Source organism: Balaenoptera ricei, chromosome 5 (genome assembly GCF_028023285.1).
Source record: "Balaenoptera ricei isolate mBalRic1 chromosome 5, mBalRic1.hap2, whole genome shotgun sequence".
Classification (NCBI taxonomy): domain Eukaryota; kingdom Metazoa; phylum Chordata; class Mammalia; order Artiodactyla; family Balaenopteridae; genus Balaenoptera; species Balaenoptera ricei.
Genome location: NC_082643.1, coordinates 107,122,602 through 107,139,799, shown reverse-complemented (window position 1 = coordinate 107,139,799; position 17,198 = coordinate 107,122,602). Strand labels below are relative to the sequence as shown.

Below are 17,198 nucleotides of genomic sequence, written 5' to 3'. Positions count from 1 at the left end.
AAATACATTTGACTTCTGTGAAGGCATATAGATTGAAGAATTTTTGTTGTATATAATGAATGCTAAGCCTTCCAAAAAATAATTTATTCACCTGGTAATACTCAAATATTCATTTTGCAATGAATAAAACAGATAAATCCCTGCCTTTATGGAGTTATGTTCTAAAATCCATTCATTCACTCACTCAGAATACACTTGTAACTTGGCTACTATGTGCCAGTTTTGCTAGGTGCTGGGGAATACAGTGATGAAGAAGATATTCAAGGGTTCTGTTTAATGGAACTTGAATTCTAGTGGGAGATTGACTCTGAGGGGAATACAAATATGAATAAGATACTTGCCTTCAAGAACCTTACAAGGAAGTAAGATGTGTACAAATAGCTGTAATCCAAATGAATGATTCAAAACTGTTCTCAGTGAGGAAAACTTCTTAAAGGAGGTGATACTTGAACCGGACCTTGAAGAAACGATATGATTTGGATTGATGAGTTGATATTACGGAGTAAAGCGAAGAAGGGAACAGCTAGGTACAGGGCTGGCATATTAGCCAAGTGTGAAAACAGTAAAGCCTGGGGTAAATGGCTGACACTTAAGGTTGATAAAGGGAATTAGTGAGAGGTAAGACTGGAAAAGAAAATTGGCACTTAAATCATACCAAATAGATCATTGGCCAAATTTCTATTTTTACTGAAGTGCTTTCAGAAGTACAGAACCATTTATAGAGAAGATATTTTTGAAACTACTTTCATATCAAATTTAGTGAAAACTGCTGTAATGAATAAGGTTCTCTTTGTTCCTCAAAAGTTTTTATTTTTTTGCCTTTAATGGCATTGTTGCAAATATAACCAATTTAATTACTATTAACTTACTATTGATTTTTTTTACCAAAAAAGTTTCAGATGTTTCTTTAGCGCTTTTTAAGTGATTATTATTAAATTTGTATTATACTGTCTTTAAATAAATGAAGGACATTATTTTTGAAATGTTTCAGAACATTATATTTCTATATGAATAATTTAGTTCTCTGTAACAGATGGGAATTGCTTCGTGCCATTTTGGGAGCAAGTGATATCACATGCTTTAGTTGACTAACTCAAATTAAATATGGCCTGAGCCTTCTGACCTGGTGAGAATTCCGAAACTCTGTTTGTTGATGTGCCCTCCATCTTCCTTAAATAGACCCTAAAGCATTTGACCTCCAGCAGTCCATTGCATCTGGGGCAGAGAGCAGTGTCCTGGAGTCCAGCATATTCCTCTCAAAGGTCCTTCTTCCCAGCTCTACCATTTGTTCTTCATCCCAGTATCCTTGGGGATCTCCTTGCTTTTTCCTTCCCTACCATGAGAACAAAGCATTTCCTTTACCCTATAATCACAAAAGACCTTGTCTACTCTCCTAAAACAAGGAAGAAAATGACTTTAAATCCTTGCTGAGCTGTCTACACCATGCTGAAAGTGGGAAGGGGTTACAATAAAAAGAGAATTTTTACTCAGTTGCCCCAGAAAGAGTTGTAATTTGAATGAGACCTTAAATGATAAATAAGAAAAGGAGAAAGGGAACACTCCGCATAGACGGAATGACTTTAGAAAAAACATGGGGTCAAAAAGGAATACAGCGTGTGCAGGAGAAAAAGTTGTTTGGAGTATCAGGAGAAAAAAATACGAAAGGTCAGTTTGTCTTTTTAAGAAGTTTAGACTTTCTCCAATAACAGTTGTTTTCGTCTATATTGTAGGAAGCTTGGGGATTCCATAGAGGAAACTTGAAGTCCACCTTTGGCACTGAGAACCCAAACCTTCTGGGCCCACCTTAAACCAGAGCAGTTCTGCTTTCATTTGTTTCATATGAAGATTTCCACATAAGATTTCATGGTGCCGGGGACAAAACAAAACAAAGGGTTTACACTGATAACAGGATATCGTGTGTTTACTTTGTATCAAGCCCTGTTGCAGACACTTACCAGGCATCAATTCATTTAGTCTCACAACACCACCACATCCTTTACAGATAAGAAAACCCAAAACTCAGGGAGATTATGTATTTGCCTGTGGTCCCAAAGCTACAAAGTGGCAGTGCTGAAATTTGAGCGCAGTCCTGACCCCAGAGACTATGTTCTTTTAAGACTGCACTATATTTAAGTTGACGTAAGAGGAAATATGATCTGAGTTTTGACAAGTTATTTCTGGCACGCGCAGCCCCTGGCGCTGCTTTTTGGCTAATGCCCCTCCGAAGTTAACTGCGTCCCTGGACTTTTACAACACAATAGGTCAGTGTTCTGAGACATGGAAAGGAAAGGGCTTGAATAGACTGAAAACACACCGGGCTGTCGCGGAGAACACCAGAACCCTCCAGCTCTGGGGCCAGGGGAGACCATGACGCCACTTAAACGCGTCAGCCCCGCCCCGCCGCCGCCAGCCCCGCCCCGCCCCGCCGCCGCCAGCCCCGCCCCGACGCCGCCGCCAGCCCCGACTCATTGCCATTAGTCCCGCCTCGTTGCCATTAGCCCCGCCCCGCCGTCGTCAGCCCCGCCCAGATGCCGCTGTCCTGCAGCCCACTGCGCTTCCCGAGGTTCCGCCACCTGTACCGCAGAGCTGCGCGTGGGCTTTGCGGCGGTTGCTGGGCGCCAGGGCCGCTCCCGGGGCAGCGGGGGATACTAAAGGAATTGTATGTACGGCCCATTTGTCTTTACTCTCCCCTTTGGCACTAGTCCCCTGTCTCCCGCGGTCTTAAGTCTCTGGTAGCCCCCAGGAACGCCTTTCCGTCCCCTTCAGTTCTAGGGAGCGTAGTTCTAGGGGGCTCCTTTGCCCGGCGCTGGGGAAAACAGTCACAGACCTCTTTCTCTCCTCTCCCTGACTCGTTTCTTTACTCCCTCACCCCACATCTCTCTTCTTTATTCTCTCCCTTCCTCCTGCGTTTCTTTCATTTTACAGGTACTCGCAAGTAAGAAAATGTCTGTCAGTCAGGACTGACTGAAAAATTAATTTTATTAAGCGCAGACTACTGTACAAATGGTGCATATCTGCAAATGAACGTTCGTACGCTCCTGTGATTGGAGATGTGTTCCAGGATTGGTTGCTGATCCTGGGAAGGCTCACCTCCCTCCTCCCACGCCCCTCACCCCGCCTGTTCTATCACAGTGGACAAGCCCTTTAGATCAGTGCTTTTGAAGGATTAAGGACAGTTGTTGCACAGGTACCATGTGTCAAGCATATCATGTAGGAGTCCTTATAAGAGCTCTGCAGGCCCATAACTGGTCACTGATGCCCCTCTGTGTGTGTCCTGTAGTCTATGAAAGATCAGATGGGGTGATGGAGAGGGAAGATTGGCTTGGGTGGCACCGAGAGAGGTCACACCTCACTCTGTAAGTTTTCATAGGGGTAAATAGTATTATTATTTGTTATTGTTATTCTGTTACTGCAACAGAAGTGTGGGAAATTGACAGTTATTCCTATCACATTTAAGAATTCACGCACCAGACATTTTAGGCACTATCTGCCTATGAAATGGATATTCATATTTATTACCTTCTGTGAGTACTAGAATTTATACTACTGGTTTTGTCAGTTGACTCTCTGTTGTCATAAACTCCTGGCCAGTACCAGACAAAAGGAAAGAGGCAGGTGCAACAATAGCAATATATAAAGTAATATTTTTATAGCACTTCTCATTTTGTATATTATTTTCATACTCATCCTGTTTATATAGCCTATGAGATAGAGCTGGTTAACAAAACTCCATTTTACTGAAGAAGGAACTAAACAAACACTGAGATTGAGCAGTACGTGCAACATAGTACAATATACATTCAGTAAATATTAAAAAAGGAATAAATGGATGAGATTTTCAAGAAGCCATGTCTTATTCACTTTTGTATTCTCCAGACCCAGAGGTAAGTCTAGCAACAGTAAGCCCACAAATGTGAGTTAGAGAGGTCGAGTGACTCGCTCAGGGACAGGAATTCATCACATATTTTTAGGGAATCTACTATTTTGCCAGACATTGTGAATATGATGGTTAAAAAGACTGGCAAGATTCCTGTTCTCATGGAGCTTAAATTGTAATGAAGGTAGAAAATAAACAGGTAAACAATATGTGAACAAAGAAATTTTGGATAATGGTGAGTGCAGTGAAGAAGTAAAACAGTGTGAGGTGAGAGGACCTCAGGGAGGGGTTACTTGAGATTGATTGGTTAGGGAAGGCCTCCCTGAAGAGCTGACATTTGTGCTGAGACCTCAGTGATATAAAATAGCCAGCCATGGAAATATTTGGGACCAGAGCAATGCAGGTAAAGGAAACTTCAACTACAGAAGCCCAAGGTAGGAAAGAACTTGACTCTTTCAAAGAACATCGTAAAGAATGCTGTAGCTGGGATGTAGAGAAAGTGGGACAAGATGAGCTTGGAGAGATAGGTAGGAGCCAAAGCATAGGTAGGAGTCAAAGGGCTTTGAATCGGCCATGGGGATCTACCCATGGGACAAGTTAGGAATTTATTTAAAGTATGATAAGAAACCAGTAGGGGGTTTTTTGGAAGGGAGTAATATAATCTGATTTATTGTATAAAGGTTTGTTCCACCTGTTACATGGTGAATGGGTCATAGGGGATGGGAAGCAATATTAAGAGCAGAAGACCCTTGTGGTAATCCAGGAAGGAATGACCATAGTTTTGGTTAAAGTGGTATAAACATGGATGGATGTGAGATATATTTGGTGGCAGAGCCTACAGACTTGGTGATGTTTTAAATATAGGGGTGAGAAAAAGGGAGAAGCTCCTAGTGGATGGTTTTGCCATTTACCAAATGGAAAAGACTAGAGAAGAAAATGTGTAGAGGGAGGACTGTTTTTGTTTTGCTCACCTTATGTTTGGTCTGCTTATTAAAAATCTAAAGTAAGTTCTGAGTCTTGAGTTCTGTGTATGGAACCAAAGATATAAAGTTGAGAGACATCAGACATGTAGATAAAGCTACCTAGGGATAGTGTGTTCATAGAGAGCATTCCAATGATTTGAGGTAAAGCAGAGGAAAAGAAGCAAGCAGAGGAGATGGAGAAAGAGTAGCCAGTGAAGTAGGAAGAAAGTCCGAAGTGTGTGGTGACTTAAAAAGCCAAGACTACAAAGCATGGCCAGTGGTACTGAAATGTGATGAGAGATGAGGTAAAGAAATCTGACTTGAATTTTGACAAGCATAATGAAGAGTAAATGTGATGTGAAGAAATGGACATAAACTGTAGACATCTCAAGACATTTCACTATGAAGAAGAACTAGAAATGGAGGTTATAGAAGAATATATGGGGTCGAAGTAGGATTCTTAAAGATGGGGATACTTAAGTATGTTTTTAGCCTAATGGGAATGACCCAGTATAGAGGGGAAAAATATAGTATAAGAGATAAAATGTATATCTTAGGAGTGGAGTCTTTGAGAAAGTGAGAGGGGATGGGATCCAGGGAATATGTAGAAATGTTGGCTTAGGAACATGAACATAAAATTTATAGTAATGAGAAGAAAGAGAGTATAGGTAGAGATGCAGATACATGAGTAGATTCAGTGATTAGAAGATGAGAGAGTTTCTGCCTGAAGTTAATTCTCTTTTTCTCAATGAGCATAAAGAAATTATGAGGCAGGATCAGTAGAAGAGAGGTAGAATGTTTGGATAAGAGGTTTAAGGGGTGAAGAAAAGACATAAAATAGTCATTTCGAAGATAGAAGGCAGTCATACTTGTCTTAGTCCGTTCAGGCTGCTATAACCAATAAAAAAAACATAGTCTGGGTGTCTTATAAACAGATTTTTTTTCTCACAGTTCTAGAGGCTGGGAAGTCCAATATCAAGGTGGCAGCAGATTCAGTTTCTGGTGAGGGCCCAATTCTTGTTTTATAGATGGCCAAAAGAGGCAAGAGAGCTCTCCAGGTCTCATATAAGGACACTAATCCCATTCGTGAGTGCTCTGCCCTCATGAACTAATCACCTACCAAAGGCCCACCTTCTAATACCATCACATTGGGGGTTAAGATTTCCACATATGGAATTTGAGGAGATACAAATATTCAGTCTGTAGCAACACTAGAGAAACATCGTAGCATAGCTGGGCAGAATTGAGTGGCCATTTCATATTTGTGGCCTTGTGAGTGAGTGGCTGAGATAGGGTGGAAAAAAGATCATAGGAGCCAAGGAGATCAAGGAACTGAAAGACCAGAGTGGTGGGTGGGTAGACTACCTGGGTATTAGTGGTTAAGTTAGTAGCTAAACTAGTCCTTGAACCCAGATACCCTGACTTTCCAGCTCAATGGGTTACTATTTTACTGAGAAATGGTTCAGATCATTACTCTTTTGTGCCACCTACCCTTCCAGTTAACATTTTTAAAAAAATTGTGGCCTGATGGTTTTTGGCCAATACATCTAAATTCTAGACTTTCATAGGCTGGTGTTTCTGACTCTCTTGTCCCTTTAATACTTAGTTGTTAAATATTTTGGCTGTTTATCTGTGTGTGTGTGTGTGTGTGTGTGTGTGTGTGTGTGTGTGTGTGTGTGTTTTGTTTTTGTTTTAACTCAGATTTTTTGAGATATAATTCACATACCATACCATACATACCAAATTCACCTATTTAAAGGATACAGTTCAGTGTTTTTGGTGTATTCACAGATATATATAACCATCACTACAGTTTTAGAATATTTTCATCACCTCAGAAAGAAACCCCATACCTTGGAGCTAACACCCTTATGTCCTCCCCACCCCTTACCCTAAGCAACCACTAATCTACTTTCTGTCTCTATAGATTTCCTTATACTGTACTTTCACATTAATGGAAGCATATAGTATGTGATCTTTTGTGATTGACTTTTTTCACTTAGCATTATGTTTTCAAGGTTTATCATAGCATGTATCAGTACTTCATTCTTTTTATGGCTGAATAATATTCCATTGTATGGATATACCACATTTTGCTTATCCATTCATCCGTTGATGAATATTTGGGTTGTTTCCACCTTTTGGCTATTATGAATAATGCTACTATAAATATTTGTGTACAAATTTCTGTGTGGACATATGTTTTCTTGAGAATATACCTAAGAGTAGAATTGCTGGGTCATATGGTAACTATGTTAAATCATTTGAGAAACTGCCAGCCTGTTTTCCAAAGTGGCTGTACCATGTTACATTATCACCAGCAGTATGTGAGGGTCCCATTTCTCCAAATCCTTGTCAACACTTGTTATCTGACTTTTTTTTTAAGTGAGGTATAGTTGATATACAATATTATATAAGCTTCAGGTGTACAACATAGTGATTCACAATTTTTAAAGGTTATACTCTATTTATAGCTATTGTAAAATATTGGCTATATTCCCTGTGCAGTACAATATATTTTTGTAGCTTATTTATTTTATACATAGTAGTTTGTACCTCTTAATCTCTCACCCCTATATTGGCCCCCCTTCCCTCTCGCCACTGGTAACCACTAGTTTGTTCTCTATATCTGTGAGTCTGCCTCTTTTTTGTTATATTCACTAGCTTGCTTTATTTTTTAGATTCCACATATAAGTGAAATCATACAGTAGTTGTCTTTTTGTTTTTGTTTTTTTAAACATTTTCATGAGTATGTGTTTATTAAAGTACAAAAGCCTACCTTTTAAATAGTAAAGGGAAGGTGAAGGATGAGATTTGGAACTTCTGTTGCCTATAGAGCTGGGATGACAAGTAACAGGGAGACCTGATCTGTAGTCACCCTAATAACAATAATAATAATTGCATTTGGATACCCCTTTATATTTTATGTTATGCTTTTATTTTCTCTTATCTCATTTGATTTTGTAGCTACCTTTTTCAGATGAGAAAACTGAGGCTTAGAGAGGTTAAGTGTCTTGACTAAGGACACATACCTAGAAAGTGGCAGAATTACTCACCATGGTGTTCTGACAATAAGTCCCATATCTTTTACTATAGTAGTCTGCCTCTTCACTTTTTACACTCCATTATATCCAAAGTGATAACAAAGAAAAGCTCTGCTAAGTAGAAAGTAATGGCTGGCTGGAGTCCACTTACAATGTGAAAACGTTTTGTATGTGTTTAAAATCCAACAGTTAATGGGATTAGATATTTATCTACCATCTATTGTGTTAGGTAATGCAAAGAACCCAGAAATGATTATGAAATCAGCACTGATTCAATCTACCAGGAAAATAAACGGAAATGCGAGTCACTGAGAAGCATTTCTTGGACCCCATGTACCATATGTGCTTCCACAATACCCTATACTGACTAAATTCTATATAAAGAATACAGTACCAGTTACATAGTGCACTCTAAATTAATATTTGTCAAGTAAAAGAATGATGGTAGTTAAACAAGCACTTACCATACTGGGGTGGATGCTGCAATAAGAATGCATACTGAAGGGAGCTTCTACAAGAATGACTTCTTAAACTATGTAGAATTAGCTGGGAAAAAAGCGGGGGTGTCGGGTGAGGAGGCAACATACAGAATGTATAAAGTCTTGGGGATGTGAGGCATGACAAGTTTGAAGAACCACAGTTTAGTACGGTTGAAGTTTAGAATGCCAAGTGAAGAATGAGGAGATACACAAGGACAAAGTTAGCCCTTATAACAGAGGGCTCTGTAAGCTGAGTTTGAGGAGTTTGGACGTTTCTCTTCTATGGGATGCCATTGAAGAATATTAAGCAGGAACTTGCTGTAATCACTGTACATTTTAGAAGATTACTCTGCATTATGGAAATTACAGGGGGGAGGACCAAGGCTGGAAGCGGGGAAAACAGTTGGAAAGACCATTATAGTGTTTAGAGGGAAAGGTGCTTATGGCCTGGACTGGGATAGTGGCAATTTATATGGAGAAAAGTGGGCAAAATTTTTTAATATTTAGGAGCTTGTGTTATCATGATTTAGTAACTCACCAGATGTCAGCAGGAAAGGAAAAGTGGGGAGAAGGAATGACTCCTCAGTTTCTAATCTGAGCAACTAGGTAGATGGTAGCTTCATTCTCTGAGATAGGAAATTCTCTGAAGAAGGAATAGATTTGGTGGGGAAAGGTCTTGGGTTCAGTTGTACATACATTGAGCTTAGCTTAAGATGCTTATAAAGGTGATCAAGTAAAGATATTCAATATTTAGGTAAATATACTAGTTAGAATCTCAAGAGGTCTTCTCTAGGCCAGGCTCATCAGCTTATTGGTCATTGGGAGTAAAATAAATATCTTAAAAAATATAGAGAGAAAGTGACAAGAAAAAAGGGCAGAAGGCAGAATCCCAAGGAACCTCAACATTTAAGGGACAGATAAAGGAAAAGAAGCTTGTAAAGAAGGCCAAAGATAGACAACTAGAGAGGGAGAAGGAAGGTAGAGCGAGTGACAAAATGATGTGAGAATTCAGACGGGAAGATGACTTCCAGTTTTGGGTATACCTTGCAGGAAGCTTTTCCTGGAATACCCTTAAGCAACAGATAATTTGCAAAGAAGAGATGCAGTGGGAAGGTATTCCAAGCAAATAAGAGAAAACAAATAATGCATAGGAGAGCAGTTAACAGTTTAATTTGACTGAAATACAGGGTCAAGAGAGCTACAGAGGAAGCTGACAAGATGGTTTGATGCCATGTTGTGGAAAACCCTGGATTCTGGACAAGTTGTTAGTAACTTTATTCTATGGGTGAGAAAAGCCATTGTGTTTGGTACTAAGAAAAAGACAAGAATATAAAACATGCTCCGAATCATGGAATACCTTACCATTTTATTGTGGAAACAAAATCTAGGCACCTGAAAAGAATAAAAATTCAAGATAATATCTGATTAATGAGAACAAACACTAAATACTATAGTAATTTTAATAGTGGCAGAGTCCATTTGAACTGGAGTAGTAGTGTCCAGATTTGTATTGTCCTAATTAAATAGGAATGTCAGCTAGTCATTGTCTTAAAAAAAAAATGATCTAGATTCAGTGCTCTTTATAAAGAGTATTCTCAGTGGATGTAACTCTCAAATTCATTTGTTCAGAAAGAATTATACTGTTGTTGTTACTTGATGATCTTTGACATAAACTCAAAAAGACTTCTGTCTGAAAGGCAGCAATAGTTCCAAAGATTCTAAAGGAATACATACTCACAAACCCAGACATTGACATACATGCTTTACCTAACTCTCATTTAACAAATATATGTTAAATGGCTATTATGTGTCAGTGATGTATGGTGGCTAAGGGCATGGGCTACATATTGAAACACACCCGAACTCAACTCCCGGTTCTGCCACTCTCAATGGAAGGAAAAAAGTTGCAGTCTCCCTTAGAATAGTTAATATTTAAATCTTGTATGCATTATGATTTTTTGAAGACATTTTCAGCTATTATGTATCCAATTGTTAATGCAACTGTCAAATTTAATTCATATTTCTTAAATCTATAGGGAGGAGAGATGAGGAATGATTTCAGGTATTAGCTAAGTCACAAAGTGAATCGTCCACATTTAGAAGACTAAGAATTGGTCATAAACTTTTGCTGAATGATATGTAGCATGTAGTCACTAGATGTCACTATTGTTGAACATTGCTGCAAAAGAGTAAATCCAAAGTACAGTATACACTACAAGAACACACACCTAGGGAAAGACAAGAAGTTGTTTCTATTAAGTGATATATACATACATGATATTTATGTAAAATGTGAAATTCCCAAGCAGTGTGTATCGGTATTCTGTCACCCTGTTTGTTTTACAGTGGGTCCGTAAGGGAATAGAAGCAGAGCCTTAAAGCTGATAAAGGCATTAGATCGTCTAACATCCTTCCTCCCTACCCCATTTTATAGGTTTGGAATTGAGGTACTGGATGGTGAAGTGACAAGAAATTTACTCAATATTATGTAGCAGATTAAAAGCATAGAGCTTAGATTGCCCAGCTCTTCTATAATACAGACTGTGTCCATTATTTATATGTGCAAAGAGACATTCTAATAAAAACGGGTGAAAACAGAACCTCTAAATCAATCAAAATTTTCCATGACTTTAAAAGCAAAGCTTAGCAATATGGTGATAGTACATACTTGTAATAAAAATTATCAGTTGAATACCATAGCTTTTGCTATGAACTGTACAAACATCTCACTTGATCCCCTAATAGCAAGATATGTAGTATGTATGTATTTATACTCTGCCTCATTCCAAAAAGGATTTTAAGAGGCTTATTTCAATAAATAGAGCATAAAATTTTATTTAAATACTGAGGTGATCATAAATGTAAGATACTGGAATAAAAATCACAATGAAGTCTTCTTTTTGTTAGTATACAAAAAGCATGATGTCCAGTAAACTCAAATTTGGATAACTATTCTGCTTTCTCCAGCTGTGAGCACAAAGTAAGAAAAGTAGATAGTACTATACCCATTAAATGATGACAGGAGATTGTAATTTACCCAAGATCATACAAGTAGTATATTTCTGATTTCAAAGCCCTCATTCCTTCCATTATGCCAGCTATCTAGACATATAATGAGAGGACTCCTGTTATCAAACCAAACTTGGGTCTGCTCACCTGACGTGTAGTAAAGCCAATCTATTGACACAGTGTTGTGGTGAAAGAAAGTACAAAGTTTACTGCAAGGCACCAAGCAAGGAGAACAGGCAGCTAATGCTCAAGAGACTCAAATTCCTTGATGGCTTTCAGGGAAGGGTTTTTAAAGGCAAGGTGAGGGAAGGGTCAACGGGTGCATAGTCAGCTCATGTACATCCATCTGATTGGTTGGTGGTGAGGTAACAGGGTGGTATTTTGGGAGTCAGCATCATCAACCTTCTGGTTCCAACCAGTCTGGGGTCTAGGAGCTTGTGGACAGCATGCCATTAACTTCTTCCACCTGGTGGGGCCTTTAGTATCTGCAAAACAACTCAAGGATATGGCTCAGAATATTATCTATAACCTTTGATGAGGAACTAAGGGTCCTTGACTTTGTTTTATGGCTAAACTATGATTATTTTGTCTTGCTTGGCTGTTTTCCTCTGTTTCTGCATTTTCTCACTTCTCTGATTAAATATGCTCTTTGGAATTTGGGGAAGGCCTAGGAGTCTAAAGCTTTTCTACAAACAAGAAGTAGGGGGTCGTCTGCCTCTGGGAAGGCCCCGCAGGGTCCTGCTTGGTTTCACTCCTAACAGAATACATTCACTGTAACCATTAGACACTTGGATTACCACAGTTACTCCTGAATTACACAGGAAGGCTTTTGCTTATATCAAGTATATTTCAAGTAATTGTATAGAGCTGTTAACAAGATGTTTTTCTATCAAGAAATTGAATCCCCAAAAAACCAATTCTTAAGAGAAAGATAAAATTTGTTAGTTTAATTTAATCTACATTTTTTTTTTTTTTTTTGATCTGTGACTTTGTTTTTAATTCTCAAGCCTTATGATCAGATAATTTACAAATCTGTGCTAATGATATAGCTCCTCTACCTTAACCCTTCTGAGTTGGCAAAAGCACGATTACCAATCACACATCTATAGTAGTTCTAGTTGTGTTTCTGAATACCTGTTTAAAAGACAATCCTGAATTTTAACTTAGTCTGACTTTGTAAAGAATTCACAAGCAAATTTCCCAACCTATCAGGTCAAAGTGAATTTTAAAAGCATCTGATCTTAAAGATCATTTATAAAATGTGAGAAGTACTAAATATTCTTTATCTGATGCTATACATAAACCACACTAAAATGCCCTTCATTAAGTAAAATGCAATATTTTAGATGGAGAATTTTAATTAAATTGGCATAGTTAAGACCAAAAAGATAAAGTGGACATTGTCAGCGTATCTTCAGCCCTTGCCTTAACAGGTGAATGAACACAACTTGAAACACAGGTGAATCTTGCCGGTCTATGAGACAGTGAAGGGAGCTTCTCAATATTTAAATATATTAATATAACCAGTTATAGAAATCTAAATATAAAACCAATCTCCTATAGGGTTTGAGAAGGCATTCACCATATCCCTGAAAAGTTTAACATTCCTTATTCAAGTTTAATCGTCTCTTTAGAAGGGGAAAACAGTGATAGTACTTGCTGAACCAGAATTACTATCAAAATTCAAAAAGCTGACCATATTCATTTAGCCACAAGCCAATCTTATTTAAATCAGGACAGAAATATTACATCAGCTATTCATGATCTGAATTCTAGTGTATGAGATCAATTTAAATATGGTACACATAAAAAGTCATGAGACATTTGTTTCATAATAAATAAGGCAGTGGCCAACTATTACTCATTAGTAGCTTTTTTGAGATAAGCTATCAAGTCTGCCCTTTCTCCCTTCTTCTTAATGCCAGCGAAGATCATTTTTGTTCCAGGGATGTACTTCTTGGGATTCTCCAAATACTCCATCAGCGTCTCCTCTCCCCAGGTGATGCCTTTGTTCTTGTTGGCATCTGTGTAAGAGAATCCGACAGCCTGACCTGTCTTTCGCCCAAACAGACCATGGAGATTTGGCCCAGTCTTGTGCTTGCCTCCCTTTTCCACAGTATGGCACTGGGCACACTTCTGAACAAAAATCTTCTTGCCCTTCTCAACATCACACATTTTTAAATCGTTCTTTCTCCGTGTACGACTAAGCCGTTCCCGCTCGCAAGCCGAACGTCCCACTCTCTAATCCCCTAATCTACATTTTAAATTACAAAATTTATATTATGTTAAGGAAATAGGCATTTTAAAAATTAGTCAGATAGGAGAGAAAGAGGTGTCCAGGGAGAGCGAGAAGTCCAAAGGAAAATAAAGATAAGGAGATATCTAGAGCAGAGAAGAAAGCAGACAGGCACAATATTAAAAAGGGGGAAAGGGGCAGTGGGGAGAGGGCTAAGGCCCATGTATTCTGCCTAGTCTGCTTCTAATCCCTACGTTACTCAAGTGTTTGGTTTTTCCTCTTCAACTTCCCCCATTAAAGTTATGCCCCAAATCTATCCTAGTCAGAGTCCTAATTCTTCAAAACTTCCACTCTTTAAGTTTTTGTTCTATAGAGCAGAACTGTTTTCTAAGTTATCCTGTTAATTTCTTGTCTGTCTTTACAGCATAATCATTAAGGATCTTACTCATTTTATAATTTGTTTCCTTTTTCTTAATGTATTTGAAACGCTTATGCTAGATGTTAGAATCTCTTACTTTTCTATCAAAGATGCCCTTCTTGTTAACCATGCAGAATGTTTTTGTTTTTGTTGTCATTTTGAGTATCTGGCGTTTTTTTTATTCTCAGTTTATTCCACAAATATTTATTGAGTGCCTGCCATTTGCTAGGTACTGTGAAGATCAGGGTAAAAAAAAAAAAAACACACACACACATATAGTCCCTGCTATCCTGAAGTGCACAGGCTTCCAGTTCCATCCAAGCTAGAATAAATCCACTACAACATCTTTTTCACTGCTCACAACCCAAAACTCTGGATAAGATGCAAACAGCAACTACCTGAGGACTCAGAAAAGTAAACAAAAGCAGGTAGATTGTGAAGGAGAGTCAAAACTATGAGGGTGAGTTTCTCTTGCTCTTGTGGCTTTAACCTGAAGGTAGGCCCCAGTCATTCAGCCATGCAAGGCCCACACAGGAGGCCAAAAACTACAATAGAAAACCTATTTTTCTGGCCTGAAGATCTGGGGAAATGGACCCTATAGTCCAAAGCGAGTGTGAGGAATCATTGTTATTGCTGTTGTTTTCCTTTTGCGGCTTTTCCCCAAGGGCTGGCACTGTTTATGGAATTATGGACAGCTAAAACTCAGAGAAAAGCCCCATATTCTTATTAGAGAAACCACAGAAAGAGACCTTGAGAGAAATAGAGTTGGGAGGAGGTGTGGATTCAGGAAAGGAGAAAGCTGAAGAATGGGGTTCCTTAATTCTGTGCATGAACCTAACCAAGTGTCTTGGGTCACCTCCAGCTATGCATGCATGAGACAGGCCCAAAGCAGCATCACAATGGCTTTAAAAACTGAAGTAATATTAAGAAACAAAACAAAACAAAACAAAACAAAACAAAACACTGCCCAAGCCACTAACCCCTGAGTGGCTTCATGGGACAAACCAAAGGCAGCATAACAAAGGCTTTGGAAACAACTGAGATTGGAACCAATGGCCACAGAAACTAAGAGAGAGCTTATGATCTACACCAACTCAAGTTGATTGCCTGCTAAAACAAACAAAAAATAAATACTCCTCAGAGGATTTTAGCAGGACCCAGAGTCTATGCAACAAAATATCCATGATATACTCCGGAAGTACTTGACATATAAAGAACCAGGAAATGATTGTCTTAAGGGAAAATAAAATCAACAGATGCCAGCCAAAAATGACACAGATGCTGAATTATCAGACAAACATGTTGAAGCATCTATGTTTCATGTGGTAAAGATAAGCATAGTCATAATAAATGGAAAGATACTCATTCACAGCAGAAAAATAGAAACAGTAAAAAAGAAGTAAGTAAAAATTTTTGAACTAAAAAGTACAGTATCTGAAATAAAACATTCACTGGATGGACTCAATAGCAGAATGGAAATGAACTGGGAAAGAATCAATGAACTTGATGATAGATAAATAGAAATCATTCTCACTGAAAAACAGAGTGAAAAAAAGACTGAAAACTAAAATGCACAGAGCCTCAAGGACCTGTGGGACACTATTATGGAGTCTACAGCCTAATGAGACAAACACAGTAAACAGTCACTCTAATCAATACATGACTACAAACTGAGGTAACTGCTCTGAAAAAAATGATCAACATTCTGTAAGAACATAAAAAACTGGACCTTACTTAGTCTACAGGCAGCGGTGGTGTCATAAATATTTCTCTGAGGTCCTTGAGCTGAGGGATTAAAAAGGAGTTAACCAAATGAAGGGGAGGTTGGTGGAGAGTATTTCAGTTGGAGGGAAGAGCAAGTATTAAGGCTCTGCAGAAGGAATCTAGCAATTTCAAGGAACTGTAAGAACATCAGAGTGGCCTAGGAATGAAAAAAATGAATAGGGAATGGTATGAAATTAGGCTTGAGAGGGACCCATGGACTACATTTGCAGAATCCTGTAGGATTATCATTGCAATTAACTGGATGTTTATTCATATGTTGATATCTTAATCCCCAAAATGATAGTACTAGGAGGTGGGACCTTTGGAAGATAATTAGGTCATGATGGTAGAGTCCTTATAAAAGGGATTAGTACCCTTTTAAAAGGGACCCCAGAGAGCTCTCTAGCTGTCTCTTTGTCATATGAGGATACAACGAGAAGTCAGCAGTCTGCAGCCCAAAAGAGGGCCTTCACCAACCATGCTGGGATGCATCCAGTTTCCAGAACTGTGAGGAATAAATTTCTGTTGCTTATAAGCTACCCAGTATTTGGTACTTTATTGTAGTCGTTTGAACACAGCCATGTTAAATATTTTTGTCTTTATCCTAAAGCCAGTAAGGAGTACTGGGGCACTCAACCAGTGAACTGAAGTGAGGATTGAGGGCAGAACCTTCATGACCCCCAACTTTTAGCAGTTGATGAGAGAAAATGGGTCTGCAAAGAAGACAGGAAAGGAATAAGAAGAAAGATGGGGGGTGGGGTAAGAGAGTGGTTTAATAAGAGTGAAAAGAAGAATGTTTCATCATGTCATATGTTCACTTGTAGATTATTTATGACCTTAAGGAGAATTATTTTGTGGAGTGAAAGGAGTAGAACCTCAAGTGGCAAATATTGATGAGTGAGTGGTTTGTGAGGGAAAGAAGACTGTGGTGAGAACCACCAACTCTGCAAAAAGTTTATTAGTAAAGGGAAGGAGCAGCTGAATGGGGATGTGGGTTTCTAGGAAACTTTTATGAAGATGAGCTCATTTAAACGTCACTGGGAAGGATCTTGTTGAAAGGAAGTGGGAGAGGAGGAATAGTTGATACAGGCAGAGAAGGATCATTGATGATATAAAATTCTTGAGAATACAAGAAGGAATATAGTCCAAAATACAAGTGCTCTGATTGCCTTAGGAGGAAGACACTTCCTTTAATGTAAGAGGGAGAGAAAGATTTGTAATGGAAGTTGGAGGTAAGGTTATCTACTGAGAATGAGGGGTTATATGTGGAGCCACGGTAGTAAATGAATTACCCAGGTATATGTTTAAGACTCAGAAGGATTACAGATTTGGGAGTCAGCTGTTCATGTCTTTGGTGAATAATGGAAAGGGACCAAGATAAGGTCAGTAAATAACAGTGATTGGAAGAG

At 38.6% G+C, this 17,198-nt stretch overlaps 1 protein-coding gene across 1 annotated transcript; it reads right to left on the bottom strand.

Annotated features, from left to right (window-relative positions):
- Positions 1–12,711: 12,711 nt before the first annotated feature.
- On the bottom strand, positions 12,712–13,615 carry LOC132366597 (cytochrome c). Its single transcript, XM_059924195.1, has one exon. It carries the CDS (start codon positions 13,544–13,546, stop codon positions 13,229–13,231), a length of 318 nt encoding a protein of 105 aa, XP_059780178.1. The 5' UTR covers positions 13,547–13,615; the 3' UTR covers positions 12,712–13,228.
- Positions 13,616–17,198: the final 3,583 nt, after the last annotated feature.

Coding starts and splice junctions, on each gene's coding strand:
- LOC132366597 (XM_059924195.1), bottom strand. CDS start 13,546: ATGTGTGATGTTGAGAAGGGCAAGAAGATTTTTGTTCAGAAGTGTGCC.